This window comes from Myxocyprinus asiaticus, chromosome 41, assembly GCF_019703515.2.
Source record: "Myxocyprinus asiaticus isolate MX2 ecotype Aquarium Trade chromosome 41, UBuf_Myxa_2, whole genome shotgun sequence".
NCBI classification, from domain to species: domain Eukaryota; kingdom Metazoa; phylum Chordata; class Actinopteri; order Cypriniformes; family Catostomidae; genus Myxocyprinus; species Myxocyprinus asiaticus.
The window spans coordinates 13,121,701-13,146,036 of NC_059384.1; the positions used below are offsets into that span (position 1 = coordinate 13,121,701).

The window sequence follows — 24,336 nt, forward strand, 5'->3', positions numbered from 1 at the left end:
ATGGCTTTAATCATGGTTGTTTTGTTTAAATATTAGAGAAATATCTGCAGATGTTCATGAAATTGACTTGATTGACAGTTGTTAAAACTACTGTTCTAATGTTGTGGAAGACCTTAACAGAATAGTTAACCAAAAAATTAAATTTCTCATCATTTACTCATCCTCATGCCATCCCAGATGTGTATGACTTTCTTTTTTCTGCAGAACACAAATTAAGATTTTTAGAAGAATATCTCAGCTCTGTAGGTCCTCACAATGCAAGTGAATGGGTAAATGTTGACACTCCAAAAAGCACATAAATGCAGCATAAAAGTAATCCATAAGACTCCAGTGGTTAAATCCATATCTTCAGAAGTGATATGATAGATGTGGGTGAGAAACAGATCAATATTTAAGTCATTGTTTGCTAATAATTCTTCTCCCTGCCCAGTAGGGGGCGTATGCATGAAGAATGTAAATCACCAAAAACACAAGAAAAAGAATGTGAAAGTGAAAGTTAAAGTGGAGATTGACTGAGCAGGGAGGAGGATTTATAGTACAAATTTACTTAAATATTGATCTGTTTCTTACCCACACCTATCATAACATTTCTGAATACATTGATTTAACCACTGGAGTCATATGGATTATGTTTATGCTGACTTAAGTGATATTTGGAGCTTCATAGGCCTGATCACCATTCACTTGCATTGTATGGACCAAAAGAGCTGAAATATTCTTCTAAAAATCTTCATTTGTGTTCTGCTGAAGAAAGAAAGTCATACACATCCAGGATGGCATAAGGGTGAGTAAATGATGAGAGAATGTTCATTTCTGGGCGAACTATTCCTTTAAAGGAACACAAAAAGACAGAATGCTAGGGACTGATAGCCTCAGTCACCATTCACTTTTATTGTATGGGAAAATATGCAATGAAAGTGAATGGTGACTGAGACTGAATATTCTGCCCAAAATCTACTTTTGTGTTCCACAGAAGAAAGAAAGTCATAGGGGTTTGGAACACTTGAGGGTGAAAAAAAATCCCTATACCTTTCACTTTATATTGAGAGGTTTTGGGGGGTGAATGGCAGGTCAAACTTTTGTCTTTTTCTGAGATGAAGAAATCTACAGTATGTGGATGGAGCACATGCTGCAGCATCCTGTTTACCAAAAGAATTCAACCGCACTCCACACAGGACCTCTAAACAAGAACTGGATGCAGTGTGTGAACAGTGGTGAGTGAGAGTGTATGAAAAACAAACTCAGACTATGCATGGGGATTAATGGTAAACCCATATTAATACAACAAATAGTGGATATTCAGTTGACAGTTGCAATTAAAGAAATATTCCGGCTTCAAAATAAGCTCAGTTAACACCATTTGTGGCATAATATTGATTACCACAAAAAATAATTTTGACTCGTCCCAACCTTTCTTTGAAAAAATACAAAATCGAGGTTACAGTGAGGCACTTACAATGGAAGTGAATGGGGCCAATATTTGGATGGTTTAAAGGCGGAAATGTGAAGCTTATAATTTTATAAAAGCACTTACATTAATTCTTTTGTTAAAACTCATCTATTATTTGAGCTGTAAAGTTGTTTAAATTGTTATTTACTGTTGCTTTAGGGTTTGTTGACATTACATCGTCATGGCAACAAAGTTGTAAAACTGGAAATAATTTTATACAGAAAAGGTTAGTACGCGATTTTATCCCACTTAAATCATGTAAACACACATATTGCTTACATCTTCTGGCTATACTTTTGAAATAGTGAGTATTTTAACATTTAAATATTGGCCCCATTCACTTCCACTGTAGGTGCCTCACTGGAACCCAGATTTGTGCTTTGTTTTTTTTTTAAGAAAAGAAGGGACGAGTCTAAATTATTTTTTGTGTTAATCAGTATTATGCCACAAATGCTGTTGATTGAGCTGAACTTGTATTGAACTCGGAATATTCCTTAAACTTTAAGAATAAATGTGAGTAAGATTTGTATCACTCTTAGGCTATATCTTTTTATGAATAACCAAGAAAGTTGCCGGTTTGCTTAAAAGCTGCAAACATGCCATATCAAATATCATTATATAACACTGCAAACAATATAACATTTTAATGAAAAAATTACAATACAATACAAAACACTATACTGTAGATGCAATACACATGCGGTGTATAATGGTGTAGTAGGCGAAGAGAGTTGAACTATGCAAAGCACGACATAATGGCGCACTAAGGGGCCGTTCAGTCCAAACGCGTCAAATAGAACAGATCGCGCACGTCTCGAGACGCGTTTTTAACAGTTAAAGTTATTTTTAACCTCACGCGGCGTCAATGAAAACGTGGCGCTCCTGTACGACGAGAAGCTGAAAAATTTGCGAGACGCAGGACGTCCGTCAAAGTCGTCTGTCTAGAGCACTTTTACATACAATAACAACTGAAGAACAGCGCAGGCGTATGCAAAATGTGTTCGGTGTGAACGGCCCCTGAGAGTAACTAAAGCACTGTTTATTTCAAGGAAAAAACAACCCCAGAGCAGCTCAATCGGTAATGCTATATTGGGCACGGAGTATCTTTGAACGGATAACAACAATGTCTGGGATGTATTTAGACATTTCTAAAAGTATCCCTCGTTATCATGGAGCGTAGTGAGTCCTGTAGACTTCAGCTCATCCTTTTAATATAATGTCAGTCAGTGTGGATGGCTGTACTCCACGCGCCGCCGCCTCCAGTGCGCAGGCGTAAAGTCAGAGCATTCAGTCCTGTTCCAGCTGTTGTGCATTCCACAGCACAACGGAGTCGCCGCTGGCCAAGAGCGACAGGACAGCGCCTTCAGTCACCAAAAGAGCCACGGGAGATGATTCATTTCTTTTCATTTGACCAAAGTTGTTTCATTTGTTTTCCTCTGCATCATTAACACTGGGCAAAGCGTGTGGCTTACAAAGAAGAAATATTAAAAATATATTTTCTTTCTGTCACTTGGAAGGCGGACAGGATATATAAAGCGCACCTTTAGTAAGTGTTCTTGGAGCTGCCATTCAAGATGACAGACGTCGTTTCGGCAATGGTGAGACCATTAATCTTTAAAATAACAGGACTATTTAATTTAATATTTAATAAAAGTTTCTTAAGGTATGTATCAGAACTTTTTCCAAATAAGAGCACAGTGCCCCTTCCTATTTGTCAACACCTGTTTGCTTATGCTTCACGACTGAACAAACTGCAGTACATTTTCTTGATGATATGCGTAAAAACACTCTTTTGGTCGCACTCAAGTCACTTTTGGTTGAGTCTTGGCGCAAGTCTTGGCATGACACTATGTGTTGTGACTGCTGAATTCGTCATGCGCAGTTTTGTGCACTGAATCATGACTGTGATGCTCCAAAGATATAGGCATCATGGAGTAGACATCAAGATAGCCCACTTTTGAAAAGAACAGGTGATAAATTTGTGCCATGCTGAGGTGAGATTTCTCAAGACATTGCTGCCTGATTTCAGTCTCTGACAAAGGATAATCAATAAATTGAACTAAATTACCAATTCAAAGTTTAAAGTTTACTCGCTGTGTCACGGTGTAATCTTTTTTTAACAGAACAGACAAGACATGTTTGATGGCCCATCTACTGTGAAAAAAACAACAGCATTAGAACCGAGTGCTGTAATAACAGCTCTTATAAAAATGCAAGGTTTAATTTAGAGTGAATCCATTATTTAATATTCCAAATGTTTAATATTGAATATTTTGTTTTATTGTGATTTCAGACTGTTATAGGAAAGGTCTTTGCCAGGCACTAAGCACCTGTTCAAGTAGGGTAGAGAAAGTCTGCATTAGACCATCAGATGGTACACTGTAAATACTAATAGTTATCTCAAATAAAAAAGAACAAAAAATAGTTGACTCAACTTAAGCTTTATTTTTTACAATTCTTACTAGTTTTAATTAAGTTACCTTTACTCTATAAAGCCTAAAGTTGTCATTAATAAAAACAATCAAGTGAACATAATTAAACAGTACTTGAAATGTCACATTTTGGAATCGTAACTCAAATATACACGTTCTTTAAACTTTGGCTTTGAGTACAACTAACTCAAAATTTTCTAGTACAAAATTATGGCTGTGTGGGATACCCATAAGCCCTTGCGCTTAAAGAGCACCTATTATGGTTTTACCTTTACCTTTCATGTAGTGTGTTATATAGCTGTTTGTGAATGTAAAAAAGTCTGCAAAGTTTCAAAAATCAAAGTGCATGAAATATGGAGTTATTGACTCCCAAAAGAAAGAACTGATTCTAAACACCTGAAACGAGACGTGAGTAATTCCACACTTACTTCCTGTACTAACCTACGTAATTTAGTAACAAAAAACCCGCCTCTGGTCTGTTTACATGTACAGCCAGTGCAGGCTGTTAGCCTGTTAGCCTCTACTAATAGGCTAACTCATGATATTGTCAAACTACATATAAACTTACCACTGTGAAACGCCCTGTTCTCGTCGTACTTGCGATGGTGGTTCGGTTGATCTTCCGATATATCACTATCGGACTTAGGTAAAACAGACATTTTTTCAGATGGAGCTGAAACTCGGATATGGTAGTGGGCGTTTCCTTTCCGACACACGCTTTAAGCGGTAGGCCAAACACAACAGACTGGGACATCTGACCAATCAGAGCAGAGTAGGCTCTCTGAAAGGAGGAGTTTAGAATGAATCCTTTAGAACGGATCATTGAACGAGTCGTTTTTGACACTGGGGAAAAAAAGGTAATGCTGCAATTTAAATTATGAGCAAATGAAAGTGTTTTCTGACCTTGGATGCATGTAAATCTATTGTATGAGACCTTTAAAACACAGTTAGCACGTTTAAAAACCATAATAGGTGCTCTTTAAATAAATTATGTGTGTTTGGTCAAAACAAGGGAACTTATGTAGAAAAATGCTTATTTAAAACTGTATAAAGTTTTAATTCTTATGACTGTTGTTGTTGTTTTGTTGTAGCTGGTTGATAGTTGTGATTTTTGTGAAGACATCATGAGGGTGATTAGTGTTACCTCTGGTGAACTTGGAGCCTGTTAAATTTAAGTAATTCGTCTCTACTCAATTGTAGTTTACAAAAGTGCATATTTTTGTTCACTAAGAAGTACTGAGGAGAATCCAATGTGCCAAATGGCTACCCTAGAGTCCAGTCATAAGTTCCCTTATACTAAATAAGCTACATGCTATAACTCAATTTAAATCATGAAATAAAAACAGCGATAATATAATTGCAGATGAGTTAATTATACTTGTAACTAGTAAACTATACATAAATAATTAAGTACACTTTACTTGAGCATAAAAAAGCATGCAAACCAATTGCCTTAAAAAATCTAAGTAAAGTCAACTAATTAAATTTTACAGTGTATGGTTGTAAAAATACTGACCCAGCCAATCAAGACAAAATTATTGTGGGTTGCTTTACATGATGATAAAAAATAAACAACAAATATCAAATACAATAGATAAAACATAAAATAAAACAAGTGTGTAGCTGGTTAAGAGGAAAAGAGAAAAGGAAGACATTGGTAATTTGAAAGCAACAATTATTCCATGAGTCAGTAAGAGAGGATGAAAGCAAGAAAACATGAAGACAGACAAAGAGGGAGATGCTTGATGCTATACAGATGAACCAGATGCTGTGGTTGTGAAAACACTCAACCTGTCACTCATTACACAATTGGGCTCAGGTGTGTAACCTCTGAACCAGCTGACTCACTGGGCTCTCACAGAGGGGACAGGTGTGAAATCATTGTTCATTATAGTGCACGTTCACTGGTAGACATGCTGAGTGATGATTCTGTCAATTGGTGTAATACATGGCATATAGTCTGTTTGCATTTAAAAACACCTCTAGAGTGAAGCAAATAGACAAGAAATGCAGTTTATAGAAAACAGGATACTTTAAATGGCTTTGCATGTAAAAGCTTAACATATGATGGTAGTAGCCCCTCTGAAAAATCTGTGCTTGTGAGACGAATACTGTTAAAATAATATTACATAAGGTTTTGCAGCTTCATTTGGATTTCCATATGATTCTTATTCCTGCAGCCAGACAGCTGTAACAACATTCCACACTCTTTTATTTGTTGGCATTAGAATTTAGGGCTAATGATTTAAAAGGTCTAAAGATGTTTTTTCAGACAGTTTTGAAATCTTGCATAATAATGATCTGAGTGACTTATTTATGCAATTCCTCAAGTCTTTAATTGAAAAACAAAATATCCACGAGAGATGTTCGCCCCACCGCAACATATTGTTCCAAATTGCTGTCATAATTATAGTCTTTATTGCGAACCATTGTTATTTTTAAATGTATCAGCAGTCATATCACCCTCCTTTTAATGAAACATAATGATTTTCAGTGGCCAGAGTTGGTGAAAGACTAGAAGGGGAGGAAACTGAGAACAGAGAGTGATTTGTCTACTTAAAAGATCTCACATCATTGAGTGTGTCTAGGGGAAGCAAGGGGCTGCTTCAACCCCTCATAGAGCTGGATGCCATGGAGGGAATCACATATTAAGCTGAGGTCCAACCACGATGAGATCATTGTCACATGTGACAGACTGGACTAAATAAGCAGCTTGGTTTCACCACCTTTGAGAGATCAGATGAGCTTTCTATGTTGATGTTATTAAAGAGAAGATTGAGTGATATTTAATCAAAAAATGACCCTTCCAAGCATGGTAAACACATCATGTCATGGCATCTCTTTAACATGGCACCATACAGTACTAATGAAGACGAATTCAGAGCCTGCACAAAGCCTGCATTCATGATGCTTCTTGTGTCTAAGGTTATGTTTGCACAGATCTCACTGTAAAATTGGCGACAGCAGTTCAAAAGTTCTACTAGTGATGTCGCTCTGTGCTTACAGAAATTTAAAGAACTGCCCCCAGTGGCCAGAAGCTGGAAGTGTTGTTGAACATATGAGCACACATGAGCTTCATTTTCTGTGCAAAATGTCCACAGAGTGACACCAAAAACAAGCTGTAAAACGAGTTGTTTTTAGTTCTAAATGATGTTGTACAGTCAAAAGGAATGCATATTTTATTAACCATGTACCCTAACCCAAACCCCAACCTAACAGTAGTGATAGGTCATTCATAAACGATTCGTTCATTTTGAAATGATTAGTTCACCTCTCGAGTCTTCTGATCCGAGTCGTTCATTCTTTTGTCACGTGACAGCCGTATACGCTATGCAGTGACAAAAGAACGAACGACTCCAACAAGAAGATTCCAGAGGTGAACTTATCTTTCTGTTTCTCATAATTTGTTCTTGCCTGCATTATCAATTTTTCCATATTGGGACTATAATCAAAGTTTGTGTAAGTAGACGTGTTGGGGGGGATTTGGCTATTGAAAATGTAACATTTTAATTTAATTCTGCTCAAATGAACAAAATAAACTAAATGACTTGAATACAAATTCCTTCATTTTGCTGAACAAGACTCAAAGATTCAAGTCAGTAAAATGATCCAATTTTCCCATCACTACCTAACAGTGAAGTAGAGTAAAAATGTTATCTTTGAGGGGAAAATGCAACCTCCGAATCACACTCATTATCTATCATGTGAACACGATTATTTCCTGGTTTCCTTGGGGCCAGAATCTGTGTCTCTGGTAGCCCTTTTCCACCAAAATTGCGATGGTTCTCGTGCCAAGCCTGTGCTCGGCTAGTTCACGGCCGGGGCAATCTGGAGCCTATCGTAAACCGGTCGCGCGTTTCCACTGACATGAGAACCGAATGGTGACATAACGTGTTCTGTGTCTATGTGGTAGTTTTACTTGACTATCTCACCTGCCCACAAACAAACATGGTGCTCCACAGTGTTTGTGTACAGCTTTTACTCCTGTGTTTGTGGACATATTTAAACACAGAGAAATGCATTCTAACAAGATTGCCAGAGAAGACATCAATGCTCAAGACGACAGGCAACGTAATTACATTATTTTGTATGAACTTCTTAATGTGGCTTAACTTGTTAAATACTATAAACTGTAACAGTGGAATCAGTTATTAACACTGGTGTAGCAGACGTTATGTTTGGATTTTTGCCATAGCTTATAATATTGCGTTTATGTCTTGATTGGGAATTTCACCAGTTTACTTCACAGATAGCAAGACATTGGACTAACCTAACTAAGTGAGTAGTTGGTTAAAAATTCCATTACTGAACATAAACAATGCACAAAATAAGATGATAAGAGCGTAAGGAAATGTAACAAATTTGGCAAATGTTTTAACTTAACGAGGTCAGCCACAGAAGAAACCGCCGATTCTGTGTTTATCTCGAGCCTGACTGACTGAATTCAATGGCGGTTATTTAGCTGACTGGTCGGTATCAAAGACATCATTGCTCCCACCACTGTTGCTTTTGTTTAGGTCCTTCTTATGGTCCCTGCGTAAGTTGATTTGGTCAATCGTCCGATTGAAGCCGGTGTGCATAATTTCTTACCTTATCTCCTCGTAGACTCTTTTTTTCCCCTTTACGATCTTTCTAGTTTATCTTGGATCTCCGTAGAAGACCATATCTCGTGTGTGCTTGTTTCCTTCACGTTTTCTGAACGCTTTTGGCATCTGACGTTTTAATGTTTTTTTTATTTTTGTTATAGAGTGAAGAAGTACTCCTTGCTGCAGAGTGTAGCTAGCCAAATTGTTGTTGTTTGTAATGTTACCTGGTGACGAAACATTATCCCGCCTCCAGATGTCTTTGGTTCCTGAGTAGAGGCCAGCAAGCATTTGGGGCCGGTGCAAAACCAGTTTGTCTGCCCCAGAACAGTTTGAAAATTTGAACCGGCCCAGGAACCTGCCTCCAAACCATGTTGGTGGAAAAGGGAAATGGGACTGCTAAAACTACATGCTATCAGTTGGACCATAGGAAAAGTTAAGCAAATTTCAACTGATGCAAAAATGTGTAATGGGAGATGGCACTTGTAAGTAACTCAGCAGATTTTGGTCGATTTCAGGGTACCATAACATTCAATAGCAACATGTCGAATTTCCTATGTGATCACGTTGGTTAGGAATAGCATACTACCATACTATTTGTACTATTCCTGTATGTTTAATCGTGGTATTCATTCAGTATATAGTATGTGCACAGTATGCAAATTTTCTGCATGCATAGAATACCCAGATGACGTACTGCATTTGCCAAAATGTGCAGTATACAACAGAGCACACTGCAGTATACCAGAATGCAATGTGCATGACATTACAACATTTTGATCTTCCCATCTGTGTTACAGCTGAGCAGATGGAGTCTTTAGGAATTCCCTCCCACGTCAAGTCTTGTGAAAAAAAGCCTCAAAAAGCCCTTTGTGTCAAATTCTGGCCTTGCATCTCCTTCTGTTTCTTCATCTGAGATATGACATACGTATCAATGTTCTTACAAAGACCCCATGAAATGATTTGATGGGCACATCCTTCTTTCCTGTGCTGATGTATTGAAACAGGATGTTGGGGCAGGACAGATTGAAGGCTCATCCCTTTTTTAAATAGCTAAAAGGCTTCAGTTACTTAATAACAATAACCATGATTTGCTACATGCAAGTGGCCCATCAGAGGCAGATGATATTAAAAGAAGGGAATTGTCATTCTAGATGCTGTAATAGTTAAGGATGGGCAAGGAGGAGGTGGGAACCCGGCTGAACAGTAAATGTAATTTTTTTTTTTTTACTTTATTTTAAGGGGATATTTCCCCTTTTTCACCCAATTTGGAATGCCCAACTCCCAATGCACTTTTAAGTCATCGTGGTCGCGTAGTGATTCACCTCAATCCGGGTGGCAGAGGACAAATCCCAGCTGCCTCCACGTCTGAGACCATCAATCTGCGCATCTTTTCATGTGGCTTGTTGAGTGCGTTGCCACGGAGACATAGCACGTGTGGAGGCTTCACGCCATCCACTGGGGCATCCACGCTCAACTCACCACACGCCCCACCAAGAACAAACCACATTATAGCGACCACGAGGAGGTTACCCCATGTGACTCTACCCTCCCTAGCAACCGGGCCAATTTGGTTGCTTAGGAGACCTGGCTGGAGTCACTCAGCATGCCCTGGGATTCGAACTAGCAAGCTCCAGGGGTGGTAGCCAGCATCTTTACCACTGAGCTACCCAGGCCTCATGTAAACGTAACTATTAATGATATAAATGAACTTTAAACAACATAAAACATAAGGACACACTATGCAACACATGCATTGTGGCCGCGTGCGTCTCTCTCTCTCTCTCTCTCAAACTGGCGTCTCTGGCTCCCCTTTATCTCGCTCTCCCTCTGATCAGCTGATTCAGCGCTGGCCATGCACCCTCACGGCCCGGCCACGCCCTCCTCCTCATCACAAGTGCATATTATTGGACAAAACATTGGACACGCTCATGAGTGCAAGATGAGTCAAAAAAATGTAGGTAAATTTAACGGTACAAGAATGTAAAAATACTACTGTAAAAAACCTGTAATTGGTTAACGGATAGTTACCTTAACACATACGGTAAAAGATGATACTATATTTAATATATTTATACATGACAAACATGTAATTTTATGGTAAAATAATGTAAAAAAATGTTAGATGTTAAAAGTATGATTTTACTGTATAATTAACAGTAAAGATGTATATTACATTTAACAAGAGAATACATGTACTTTTTACAGTAAACTATTCTTAAAATTACGGTGAAAAGCAATTGTCGAGCGTTCCCAGAAGTCCCTGCATGACCCATCACATTTCATTATATTTATGGGAATAGTTATGTTTCTTCTTATTTTTAATATCTGTGTTATATTTTATGTAGTTTGGTTAATGTTTATTGCATTATTTTAGTGTCACGTGTTACACTGATGGTGTTTTGTGTTTGGTGAGTGACACTGTGCACTACATGTGTCTTTACGTGTGTATTAATTATTGATCCTGGATGGGCCACTCTTGATGAACTGTAAGTCATCATGTGACCTTTTGTAGATACTGTGGTGATTATTAATACATTGTAAAGTGAAAAGCAGACTTTTATAGTTCCATGAGGTTAGTTTATCAAGTTTATTTAATTTATTAATATAAACGGTAGTGTACTGTAAAATATACAGGCATTAAAATTACATCACGTGAAGCTTGAAACATGTTCACTGTATTTCTTATGGTAAATTTCTGGCAACCACATCTGCTTGTATTTTACCATAAAATGTAAAAGATTTTACAGTGTAAGTTAATTATGTCAACTTTTATGAGTACACTAGCATATAGATAGCTTCAAATCTAACAGAAATGGACTAAAAGCCATGAAAACTCAAATTGTGATTTCATGAGGTCTTTAACACTCCACAAAAAACTCTCTCTCTCTCTCTCTCTCTCTCTCTCTCTCGCTCTCTCTCCCTCCTCTTGTTTCACTGTGCACTCTGTTTTCACATTTTCTTCCTTTCATCCCTTCTCACTGTCATAAAACAAATGGTGTTTTTAAATTAACACCCTCTCGTCTTCCTTCCCCCACTACCAACCACACAATCATTTGATTTCTTTCCTGCAAGTAAATAACCCACAGCAGTCTTTATCAAAGGTCTACCCTCTTTGTGTGCTGTAGACATCTGAACATGCCTGAACATTGCAGCTTTCACCTGGATCAAGAGGTCTTAACAATAAAAGCCATAGTAAGCATCACCAATATGTAAACAGCAAACCTGCCCTTATCGCGCCACAGTTACCCACATCTACAATCCTGAGAGCTGATTGGATAAAGAGGTGCTGGAGAGGAATGTAGCTGGTATCCTGGGGTGACATAGTTCTCAAAAGCATAACACTGGGACATTCCTGCAGGAACACGCCTGTCTACCTGTCAGGTCAAAGAAAGTGGATAAAGGGATTTATGGTTCATGTGCCGTGTTATTGAGCTTTAAAATGGGTCATCATGTTATAGTCAAGTGCCCCCTTGAGAAGTGGCCAACCATGAACTTTGGGCCTTTAAGCTCTTAAAGGACTTAAATAAATTAAAGGTAACCTTTAAGTTGAATTAACCTAAATTTAAACCTCAATTTGAATTACTGAATGCACTACTGTTTGTTTCTGTTCACCTTAATGCAACTGAGTTTAGAGTTTAAATACCTTATCTGTTATTTATACGATAGTGAAGTAAATGTACAGGTTTTTATCATACAGCTAATATATACAGTATATACATACTCAAAATATAACAATGTATATTTACATTATACATTGGTGGCCAAAATTTGGAATAATGTACAGATTTGGCTCTTATGGAAAGAAATTGGTACTTTTATTCACCAAAGTGGCATTCAACTGATCACAATGTATAGTCAGGACATTAATAACGTGAAAAATTACTATTACAATTTGAAAATAAATTTCAGAACTTCTTAAACTACATCAAAGAGTTCACATAAAAAATCCTCCACGTGCAGCAATGACAGCTTTGCAGATCCTTGGCATTCAAGCTGTAAGTTTGTCCAGATACTCAGGTGACATTTCACCCCACGCTTCCTGTAGCACTTGCCATAGATTTGACTGTTTTGTCAGGCACTTGTCACGCACCTTACAGTCTAGCTGATACCACAAAAGCTCAATGGGGTTAAGATCCATAACACTCTTTTCCAGTTATCTGTTGTCCAATGTCTGTGTTTCTTTGCCCACTCTAACCTTTTCTTTTCCTGTTTCAATAGTGGCTTTTTCTTTGCAGTTCTTCCCATAAGGCCTGCACCCCTGAGTCTTTTTACTGTTGTACATGAAACTGGTGTTGAGCAGGTAGAATTCAATGAAGCTGCCAGCTGAGGACATGTGAGGCGTCTATTTCTCAAACTAGATACTCTGATGTACTTATCCTCTTGTTTAGTTGTACATCGGGCCTTCCACATCTCTTTCTGTCCTTGTTAGAGCCAGTTGTCCTTTGTCTTTGAAGACTGTAGTGTACACCTTTGTATGAAATCTTCAGTTATTTGGCAATTTCAAGCATTGTATAGCCTTCATTCCTCAACACAATGATTGACTGATGAGTTTCTAGAGAAAGCTGTTTCTTTTTTTGCCTTTTTTGACCTAATATTGACCTTAATATATGCCAGTCTATTGCATACTGTGGCAACTCAAAAACAAACAAAGACAATGTTAAGCTTCATTTATCAAACCAAATAGCTTTCAGCTATGTTTGATATAATGACAAGTGATTTTCTAGTACCAAATTAGCAATTTAGCATGATTACTCAAGGATAAGGTGTTGGAGTGATGGCTGCTGGAAATGGGGCCTGTCTAGATTTGATCAAAAATGTCTTTTTTCAAATAGTGATGGTGCTGTTTTTTTTACATCAGTAATGTCCTGACTATACTTTGTGATCAGTTGAATGCCACTTTGGTGAAATAAATTACCAGTTTCCTTCCGAAACAGCAAAATATGTACATTATTCCAAACTTTTGGCCACCAGTGTATATATAAATACTGTTTGTGCTCTGGTGTGACAAAAGGAAGTATATAAGCATGGCTATGGGTGTGCTCAGATTTTACATGGGCATGTGGATTGGATATAAGGGTGTTTTAACAGCAGTGAGTGACCTCATTCAGGAAGTGAGTTTTGTATCTGAGGAAACGGGACCACCATGAGCCGGTAATGATCAAATGTTCTTCTCAGGCTGAGCAGGAATGGCACATCAAGCAGAAAATGGGGAAAATGTAATGGCTATTTTCCTGCAGCTATTTTATATTATATAATATATATTGTAAAGGAAGTTTGAGTTGCAGTGATTCACTTTAAGATGTGCTTGAACTCAAATCGAGACATTGAACCAACAGAACCAGGGAACGGACAGACTTTCATTGTTCCACTTTCTTACTTGCCCAGCAGTTTGTTGGATATATAGTACTGTACTGTGACTAAGTCTCGGGTCAAGACTGGAGAACACTGAGTGGCCACAAAAAGTAGTGGAACAAGTCCATACTTAATGTGATGAAGAGGTTACACCTGTGGTGGACTTGAGGATCATTGATTTCATACATCCACCAAAAATTACCTTGGTCCAGTTGGTTAAAAGTAGTTGTTAAACTTAAGAAAAGCGAAGAGAAAAGGTCTACCAGAATTTGTTGGCAGATGACACTTGGTTAATATTTTGTTTCTAATTATATTAATACATTTAAAGGGATAGTTCACCCAAAAATGAAAATTCTCTCATCATTTACTCACCCTCATGCCATCCCAGATGTGTATGACTTTCTTTCTTCTGCTGAACACAGATGAAGATTTTTAGAAGAATATCTCAGCTCTGTTCATCCTTTAAATGCTTTAATGCTGCTTTTATCTGCTTTTTGGTCCTTCAAATTTCTGGCCACCATTCACTTGTATTGAAAGGACCAACAGAGATTAGATATTCTTCTAAACGTCTTCATTTATTAAATGATGAGGGAATTTTCAATTTGGTTGAAATATCCCTTTAAAGTGTGGTTTAAGTGTGCCTTCCTTTTGGTGCCACAGTATATATATGTGTATCTGGGCCCTCTAACTACAACTCTGGGGTGAGGTGGCTGGACCAAAGCAAGGGCAGTTTCTCACTACATCTCCACTGGCATGGTATGCCAAAAACACCCAGTGACTCAGAAATAGAAGGCATGGAACATTCCTGCCTGTTCCTCCCACTCCAGATTTTTTTTCTCACTTCAGGAATCATTTTCACACACATTCCAACCTATGTTACGTGTGGCAGCTGGATTAGAGATTGTGAGTGTGTGCAGTCTGATGTTTATGACCCTTAGGGGCTGTTTGTGAGTGTCTTTGTGGTGCCTCTCTTGTTACTGGTGTGTCATTAAACATAATTTTCCTTATCTGGTTTCACTCTGGTTTTTTCATTGGTGTTCATGCTAGAACTGATAGATAACAAGGAATTGTTTGTGGATGTGTGCTCCCAATATTTGGGAGTCATTCTCCTAACATTGTGCAAAAGCAGTGCATGGACAAATGATTTGAAACTTATGTTGAACATCTGTATTTGGGTCATCATAAAGGGTTAGTTCAACCAAAAATGTCAAGTCTGTCATCATTTACTCATCCTCATGTCATTCCAACCCCATATAACTTTCTTTTTTCCATGTAACACAAAAGAAGTTTAGCAGAATGTTCATGCAGCTGTTTTCCATATAATGAACATATACAGTAAGTTAAAGGTTGCCCAATGCTGTCAAGCTCCAAAAAATGACAAAAAAGCACCATGAAAGTATGATTAAAGTATTCTATATGACTCATGTGCTATATTCCAAGTATCTTGAGGCCATATGATAGCTTTGAGAGAGGAACAGCTTGAAATTGAATTCTTTATTCAAAAAACAAAAAACAAAATTCTAAGCCACTGCAGCTCTCAAATCTTATTCACATTCACCACATTCAAATATGACACCTGAAGACATGTTGCACCAGGTTTGATGCAGAGACAGTGTAGGATGAGATGGGTAACTGTTGTACTTATAAATGGGAGAAATTGTAACTTTAGCTTTATATGGCAGCTGTAGGACTGGAAGTCCTGCTTTACAGTTAAAGAAATAGTTCACCCAAAAATGAAAATTCTCTCAACATTTACTTACCCTCATGCCATCCCAGATGTGTATGACTTTCTTTCTTCTGATGAACACAAATGAAGTTTTTTAGAAAATATCTCAGCTCTGTTAGTGCATACAATGTAAGTGAATGGTGGCCAGAACTTTGAAGCTCCAAAAAACATATGAAGGCAGCGTATGCTTTTTATAATTTCCACTTTCACTTTCACTTCCACATTCTTCTTTTGTTTTTGATGATTCACATTCTTCGTGCATATCGCCACCTACTTGGCAGGGAGGAGAATTTATGTAAAAAATTACTTAAATATCGATCTGTTTCTCACCCACACCTGTCATATAGCTTCTGAAGACATGGATTTAACCACTAGAGTCTTATGGATTAATTTTATGCTGCCTTTATATGCTTTTTGGAGATTCAAAATTCACTTGCATTGTATGAACCAACAAAGCTGACATATTTTTCTAAAAATCTTTGTTTGGCTTCAGCAGAAGAAAGAAAGTCAAACACCATCTGGGATGGCATGAGAGTGAGAAAATTATGAGTGAATTTTCTTTTTGGGTGAACTGTCCCTTTAAAAGAGCCAATCACCTTTTTGATAGAGTTGTCTGTCTGTTTACTGAATAACACTAGAGCAGTTTGAATTTTTTTTTTGCACAATCTGAGCTAAAGAAGTGCAATTTATGACACTATTGTTCTCCAAATTTACTGTTGTGTTGAAATATGTTATTTGATTGTAATCTTGACCAGTTTGGAGATTTCTGTCTTTCCCCATTCAAGTTGATAGGAGCTATACTGTATCCCGTTTGTATCCAGTAGAAAGACAGAAAATAGCTGCCTCGAAGCATTACAAACAAGATTGCCAGGGGACCTGACTTGCCTTAAAAGGACTTTGGTTTGATGTCAGTGATGCCAAGTGCCATTGGTTGTGCCGTTGATTAAGTAGTATGGACTTTTTATGGTACTTTTTTGTCATTTTCAAAGTTTAGACAGTGCTGACCCTGTTCACTTAGCAGCATGAACATTCTACTAAACTTCTCCTTTATTTTTTTAAATATGTCATATTTCCTGTGGGGGGAGTTACTGCATAAATTCCTGTTATGATTACATTCAACATTATACAACACCTATGTGTATGTTTAAAAATGTTGACTTTGTTCTCCTTGTGTGGTACAGGATACAGAGACAAAGTGCCCTGTGAGTTCCCTCGAACTGGAGTCAGATCAGAGCCTTGATTCTCCAAAGGTTAGTGGGCCATTTGTTTAGCTTTTCTTTGAGTTTTAGGAACTATTAATGATCTCTAATGCTAGAACCATCTGCTGTATTAGAGCCCACCCCTGGACTTGATTGACACAGGAAAAGCACTGAAAGTACAAACTGCCTCCCCTCACCTGGTCAGCCTGGGCAGCGGAAGACTCAGTGTAGCCATTACTCTACTACCTCTGAAAGAGGGTAAGGCCTCTCTCTCTGTCTCTCTCTGTTTGTCTTTATTTATCTTTTGATCTCCCTCCCTCACACACAAACCCAAATAACCATTAACAATGCCCTACACAAAGAATAGAGCTGTAAATAAGACCCTTTATCTTTGTAGCTCTATCTGTGTGTGTGGCTTGATGAAACGTGCATGCATGTGGCTTCTATTGTTAGTGCTGACTAGGGCCTCATTCGTGCAGGGATTGAATATGAGGTTATCATAGAGGAAGAAGGCAAAAGGATGAGGATTTTCTGTAAATATTCCCAAAACCAGATTCCGGTGTATCTCATTTTATCTTATTCCTGAGTGATCACATCTGTCAAGCTCCACAATGTACAAAAAACAAAAAAAAAAAAAAACACAAAAAAGGACCATAGAATTAGTTTAGATAACCCGTGGTCTACATTCCAAGTCTTTCTGAAGCCATACAATAGATTTGTGCGACGAACAGACATGCATTTTAAGCTAATGCTTTGTTTATGTTTTGTTTAGTGTTTTAAATGTAGTGTTTTTCAAAAATACTATTTATTTAGCAATTAGCATAAATATTACTGCAATAAAAGGAATGACATTTGGTCATGAGACACGAGACCAGTGACGTTTTATGTCAGTGAGCACATTTGAATGTACTGCAATAAGCAGGTAACTACCAAAAATCTGCTTATTAAAAAAATCTAACAACGCAAGAAAATTGCTTTAGGTTATCGGGTAATTCTCTGATTTTCACGTCAAAACGTAAAGAGGTATGCGCACAACACTTGCGCACATTGGATAAGCCGGTTAGAACACCAATAAAGATGTTTACATGCAACACAAATTGGGGTAATGGGCAAAAATCTGAAGATGTCAGCTTATTAAGCATAATCGGTGTAAGATTGTGCATGTAAACATGCTCAATGACTTCAAACTTGCTCCATATTTGATTTAAGAGCTACAGTGGAGGGGAGGATATTTAGTGATACAATTGAACAATTACTTTACTGATAAGAAGAGTTCACCTGTCTCCAATTACACACAGGTTTCAGGCTTGTCCTGATGACACCACATCTGCACACACACACTCCCCACACCCTTCCCCAGACCTCTTATCACGATCGTCATGGTAAACATTGGAATGCAATCGGAGAAGGGCGCAGGAAATGAAGTGTGCAACCTATCAGAATAGAGACAGGACGAGGAGTCAAGCTGACTTCCTCCCAGTGGGACTTAGCAGTAAAGTCACACAAGTATTACAGTACGTCCACAGCCATGGACACACACACACAGAAAACAATTTAAACCTGCTATTTCAGGGGAGTCCAATGATGTTTTGATATAAAAAATAGCAAATATTTGACTCTCACTATCTGTAAGTAATAGACTGTGAGGTGTTTTATTAAAACAGTGTAATGGGGCAATTTGCGTCACTGGTGGAGTGTGTGAGCCAGCAGAGGTCAGAGCGGAGTGGAAATGTAAAACAGAACTGTTTAAACACACACACGCGCACACACACCCACACCATTCCTCAAAACAGCATGCCTCTGTGTCAGGTTTTACTCTTAACATTGCCTGAAAATCGCTGACGACTCTGAAATCCCATTTCAATTAAATCCCAAAATTCAATTAAAAAGCCCCAAGGTGGTAAAGCAAAGACTCAAAGCCCCACATTTGGTCAGGATTCATTGGCACTGAATGAACCTGCTGGAATAACAACAGCACAATATGTAGGGATGTAGCGGATTTAAACATAGATAAACACACTGCAGGCATATTTATTTACAGTCTTACAATGTTAATTAAAACCAAACTTGAAACTACTGACAGATACACTAAAAGCTTGGCTTCCAAAAAGCATACCTCATATTTAAAGGGGAAGTACAACTACTTATAACTTAAAGTAGTTCAACTACAGTCAAGCTACTCCTTTAAAAAAAGTAGTTAGCTACGCTAGCAGCTACTTACAGAAAGTAGCTACCTACATTTTAAAGAGTGAAAAACATTTAGATATATAACAACTGGATTATATTATTTAATTCTGTTATTAATTATATCACCCAATATTTATATATTTAATTTGGGTGACCCTTATAACATTTTACCATGGTTAGAAACCATAGTTTAACCATGGTAATTGTAGTAAAACCATAGTAAACACAAAATTACTACAGACATGGTTTACTACAATATTACTATAGTAAAACCATGATTAATTTTTGTAAGGGTTAACAGAAAGGGTGACAACATTAAATTGAACATAAATGTATACTTACTAACACTCATAAACTAGAAAACACCCGATTTTACATAAATAAATAGAAATATAGTGATAAACAGCAGCAACACACTCAAAAAAGCAGACAAAGTCCCTTTAAGGCTGAACTGAGCTCAAGCGAATCAGTGATTCATATACAGCACAGTATATGAACTGTCCAAAAGAACTGACTAACTCAAACGAATCAGAGTTCCCAACGCTAAATATAAGGGAATAATTTCTATTTTAACTGGTACATTTACGTACATTAACTGTTCGAAAGAACCATTAACAAAATAATGAAAATTCTCTCATCATTTACTCACCCATCATTTACTGTCATTGCAGATGACTTTTTTTCTTCTGCTGAACACAATCAAAGATTTTCAGAAGAATATCTCAGCTATGTAGGTTCTCACAATTCAAGTGAATGGGCACCAAAATTTGTAAGCTCCAAAAAGCACATAAAGGCAACATAAAGAAAAGTAATCCATAAGACCCCAGTGGTTAAATCCATGTCTTCTGAAGCGATATGATAGGTGTGGGTGAGAAACAGATCAATATTTAATTCCTTTTTTACTATAAATTCTCCTCCCTGCCCAGTAGGTGGCAATATGCACAAAGAATGTGAATTGCCAAAAACAAAAGAAGAAGAATGTGAAAGTGAATGTGGGTATTGATCATAAAAAAGGACTTAAATATTGATCTGATTATCACCTACACCTATCATATTGCTTCTGAAGATATTGATTTAACCACTGGAGCCATGTGGATTACTTTTATGCTGCCTTTATATGATTTTGGGACCTTCAAACATTTGGTACCCATTCACTTGCATTGTGAGGACCTACAGAGCTGAGATATTCTTCTGAAAACCTTTGTTTGTGTTCAGCAGAATAAAGAAAGTCATACACATCTGGGATGACATGAGGGTGAGTAAATGATGACAGAACTTTCATTTTTGGGTGAACTATTCTTTAAATGATTTTCCCAGCGCTACACGAGGAAGGGAACAGTTTAGGTGAATCCATAAACCACTAGTAAACTACTCTCCAACACTGCTTATGCCATTGGTTGAGCCAGTGTTGATGTTGGTCAAGATTCTCAAACAAACAGAGCAATGTTTTGCAAGCACCATAGAGCCACATTATTTAGACTTTTTTCAGGGTAACCTACCAACTTCCAAATAGCTTACTTATAATTGACTATGCATATTAAGCTGGAATATGGAAGACTATTTGAATATTAAAGCAAATTACATGACCTTTAAAAAAATTTTATTGAAGGAGTGACACGCATAGGCCGTGATGATGCCCCTGTACCTCAAGACATCACTATAGAGGGACCCGGAATTGAAGCAGAACACTGCAAAATCGAGAACAGAGGAGGGTTCATCACTCTAGACCCCTGCGGACACATGTGTTCACTCGATGGGGTCCCGGTCACCAAGTCCACACAACTCACACAAGGTAACCATAACACAATTTCATTGGAGCATGACTTGGTTTTACTGCTGTGTACTAGATTGGAACAGTCTGTGAAATCAGACCTCATGCTGTGTTTGTTGTGCTTCAATGAAAATGCATTTACAGTTTAGGACTGCCATGCAGTTAAAGCTGCAGTGTGCAATTTATGCACCATTTGTGGCACCAAATTGAGTTGTAAAAATAATTTCAAAATTATTTTCAAGCAGGTTTCTTATTTTATTATATCCCTGTATGTGGTCACAGACAAATAATTTTGAATGGTGAAATCGCTCACAGAAACTTTTACTTCTCCTCTGTCTTGTCTGCACTCGACACATGACAGGAGACTGATGACTTGAGCTCCACTGACACCATCTTTATTCCTTTTGGCTGTCGCTGCCGAAAGTCACTCTTCATTTGCATAAAGTTACACTTTTCTGTAGTTGCTGCCCCCATCTAATCGCCAGAGGTCGCTGTCGCTCGTGTCGCCGTAAGTCACTAGCTCTCATTGAAAATGAATAAGAGCATGCCACTTTGTCTCTAGAAGTCGCTGCATGTGTGAACTGGGCTTGGAAAAGTGTAAAGGGGAAGAGGTGTATGACCTGAGAATGAAGTTATGTTATGTATTGGAAATACATAATGTGCCTTTTCCTGCAGGGTCTTGGTTTTGGCACCACGCAGAGTGTAATTGCTGTGGTTTTGGATCGTTTTTTAATGCAATACTGTGACTCAGAGCTTCCGCAAGCAAAAGTGTAAGCTACAGAGCTCAAAACAAGGTTGACTGATTTTCTTTCCTAAGGTTGTATTTTCCCATAATTCCTGCATGCTTGAGCCCCGACGAGTTCCTCAACAAACCATCCATCATTCTCTTCGCTTATTCTCAATCTTTCTACTTCTCAGTGTGAGCCACTCGGTTAAACATTCACTAGACATATTTATTTTGACACTCTTCAGTTGTGAAGTGCAAATATTGAGTGGATAGTGAAATGTGTCATTAACCTGTCTTTGTTTCTGTGGGAGGGACTTACATTGTCAACAGTAATGCATATGAAGGCAGCTTTCTTTTAGCTTTTGAATCTTTGTTAAATCCATTTTATTCAATGACTCAGAAGTACAGAGAGACCAGTTATGAAGGATCTCACATTTGTACATCTGTACTGTAGAAATTAGCCACAAACCCTAGTGAAAGGATGCAAACTATGAATGTAAAATTGAGACATCTTTGAGGCTAACCTCCCCCAGTTTGGGGCAAATAGGTTAAAGGGATAGTTCACCCAAAATAAAAATTCTCTCATCATTTACTCATCCTCATGGCCTCCCAGATGTGTATCACTTTCTTCTGCTGAACACAAATTAAGATTTTTAGAAAAATATCTTAGCTCTATTGGTTCATACAGTGCAGTTGAATAGTGGCCAGAACTTTGAAGTTCCAAAAAGCATATAAAGGCAACATAAAATTAATCCATATGACTCCAGTGGTTACATTGATATTTTCAGAAGCGATATGATAAGTGTAGTTGAGAAAAGGATCAATATTTAAGTCCTTTTTTACTATAAATCTCTACTTTTACTTTCACATTCTTTTTCTTTGTGCATATTGCCACCTACTGGGCAGGGAGGAGAATTTAAAAAAAATATGCACATTCGAATATTAAAACTGTGCATTCTAATTTTGGATGTGTGCCAAGAATTGACGATGATTTCAGATCGATTACATTCTTGCGCTAAAAAAGGCCAGACACAGCGCAACAAATACAGTTTAACAGAAAGCAGGTGTCTCAATATGCTTAAAAGTTATTTTTAATTAGACACATCATCTAAAAAACAGTGTTCCTGCACGAGATGCTGAATAAACAAAAACAAAGGGAAACAAAGACGTTCGTCTAGCGCACATTTACATAGAAAAACATATAGATGGTTGCAAAAGCATTAGGTGTGGACAACCCCTTACAGTAGGTGGAGGTACTTGGCCATTGCGTCTTGCTCTCTTAATAAACGTTTCTCAAATTAAGCAATGAGTTTTTTAAACACTTTGTCAGGAAAGATGTTCAACTTAGAAATGTGTGTCTCGAGATCCTCGCATTCGATTCCATTCTGTTGTGTTCTGTCTGTTTGAATGGCCCCTGGCCTGGGCTCATAATCTGAGCCGCTTCACCACAGAGTTCAGCCGAATTATCACTGCTATCTGAGAATATTGCTACCCTACATACAGCTGTGCTGAATAAATAACAATGTGGTATTTTGCTGCTATTATAGCCTGTGTCTGGGGTAGTATACTGTGGCATCAGTGCAAGTGTAACACAATGTGAACTGCCTATTGAAGCCACATTTTACTTTTTACATAACATTTCAGAAGATGGACTAACTAAAACGTTTTATTTATTTATTTTGTGCACATTAGTTGAAAATGAAATGCTCTTTTTTTTTAACAGCCAGGAATGTTCTTTGCAATAACAGAACAGTGCTGTATGGCTTATGTATTTATTGGGCCCTCTTGTGGACTAAGGAAACAACGTCAGTTTAAGATTTTTTATTTTTTTTTCTGGTCCTTGGTTTCTGGTCTTCGTGAAAATTACATATTATACGTATTATAGTACTAACAGTAAAATTAAGCATTTTTATTTTAGGGGGTCCCTGTGTCTGAAAAAGTTGACAACCCCTGTTATACATCAGTAGTACAAGTTATAGTTGCATTTTTATTGATCAAGGCTGTAAAGGTTTGTGCTGACATTCACATGATGTGGAGGGTTCAGATAAATGAACAAGATGATGCACAGTCTTGTGCAAGAGGAACATGTTTAAAAAACATGATTGATTTCAGTTTAAATTATATTTGCACAAAATATTGCTCAACAGGAAAAATTCTGCAGAGTGCAGGAAAATATATTTGAGAAAGTTCAGGATACATTTTTTTTTATTAAATGCTATAATGATCTCTATATTAGATGGAGTTTATTATTAGGCTTTCTCAGGTATTTCCTTATCTCAGAAAGGTAGACAAAGAAAAGGGGAGGGGGTGGGGTTAAATCTGTCATTGCTGTCTACCCAGACTTTGCCTTAACAAATAGGCTAACTTTAAAGATTTCTAGTGTTCACAGTCATGCATCACTTAAGTTTAAAGCAGTTAATTAAAATCTTTCACTGGCTTTGAAAAACAAGTCACAACTTAATGAGTTAAGGAGCTGGATTTCTCCCTTGCGGTATTTGAGCATGTAAAAAGCGTGTGGCACTGCACCACCCCTTTTGGTTGTGTTGGAGTGTTTGCTCTATTCGATAAAGAGGAAAGTGTAGCGGTCGCGTGAGACGCACGAAAGTTCAACACATTGAGAAACGCTCGCGGGTCATGGATTTCAGTGTGAATCAATAATTAACTGCGGAACTACGCCTGCGCCTTGAGGGATGCGCTTAATGGGACTTTCAGAAAGGTTTGTTTATTATTTCTTCGGTATAGGAAACTGCAATTATTACCAACGAAGCGTGATAGTTTTGTTGTGTCGCGTCGCAGTGTAGACCGGATGATGCCAGTTAATTAATTGATTAATTATTTTTAATTATAAGAATTTGGTTTATTTGACTAAGGTGGGGGGTATTTTTTTCGAATTAATTTTTGTTTAG

At 37.7% G+C, this 24,336-nt stretch overlaps 1 protein-coding gene across 8 annotated transcripts in view; it reads left to right on the forward strand.

Annotated features, from left to right (window-relative positions):
* The first annotated feature begins 2,789 nt into the window (after window positions 1–2,789).
* The window catches only part of phldb2b (pleckstrin homology-like domain, family B, member 2b), a 79,040-nt gene continuing 57,493 nt past the window's right edge, over window positions 2,790–24,336 (forward strand). For 7 of the 8 annotated variants that reach the window (XM_051681873.1, XM_051681876.1, XM_051681878.1 and 4 more), the window contains exons 1-4: window positions 2,790–3,048; window positions 16,728–16,796; window positions 16,880–17,003; window positions 20,542–20,724. In XM_051681873.1, coding sequence (XP_051537833.1) covers window positions 3,025–3,048; window positions 16,728–16,796; window positions 16,880–17,003; window positions 20,542–20,724 — 400 coding nt within the window. In that variant the 5' untranslated portion in view covers window positions 2,790–3,024. Of the gene's footprint in view, window positions 3,049–16,727; window positions 16,797–16,879; window positions 17,004–20,541; window positions 20,725–23,988; window positions 24,147–24,336 lie in introns of those variants that run through there. The other variant, XM_051681879.1, reaches the window with a different exon arrangement.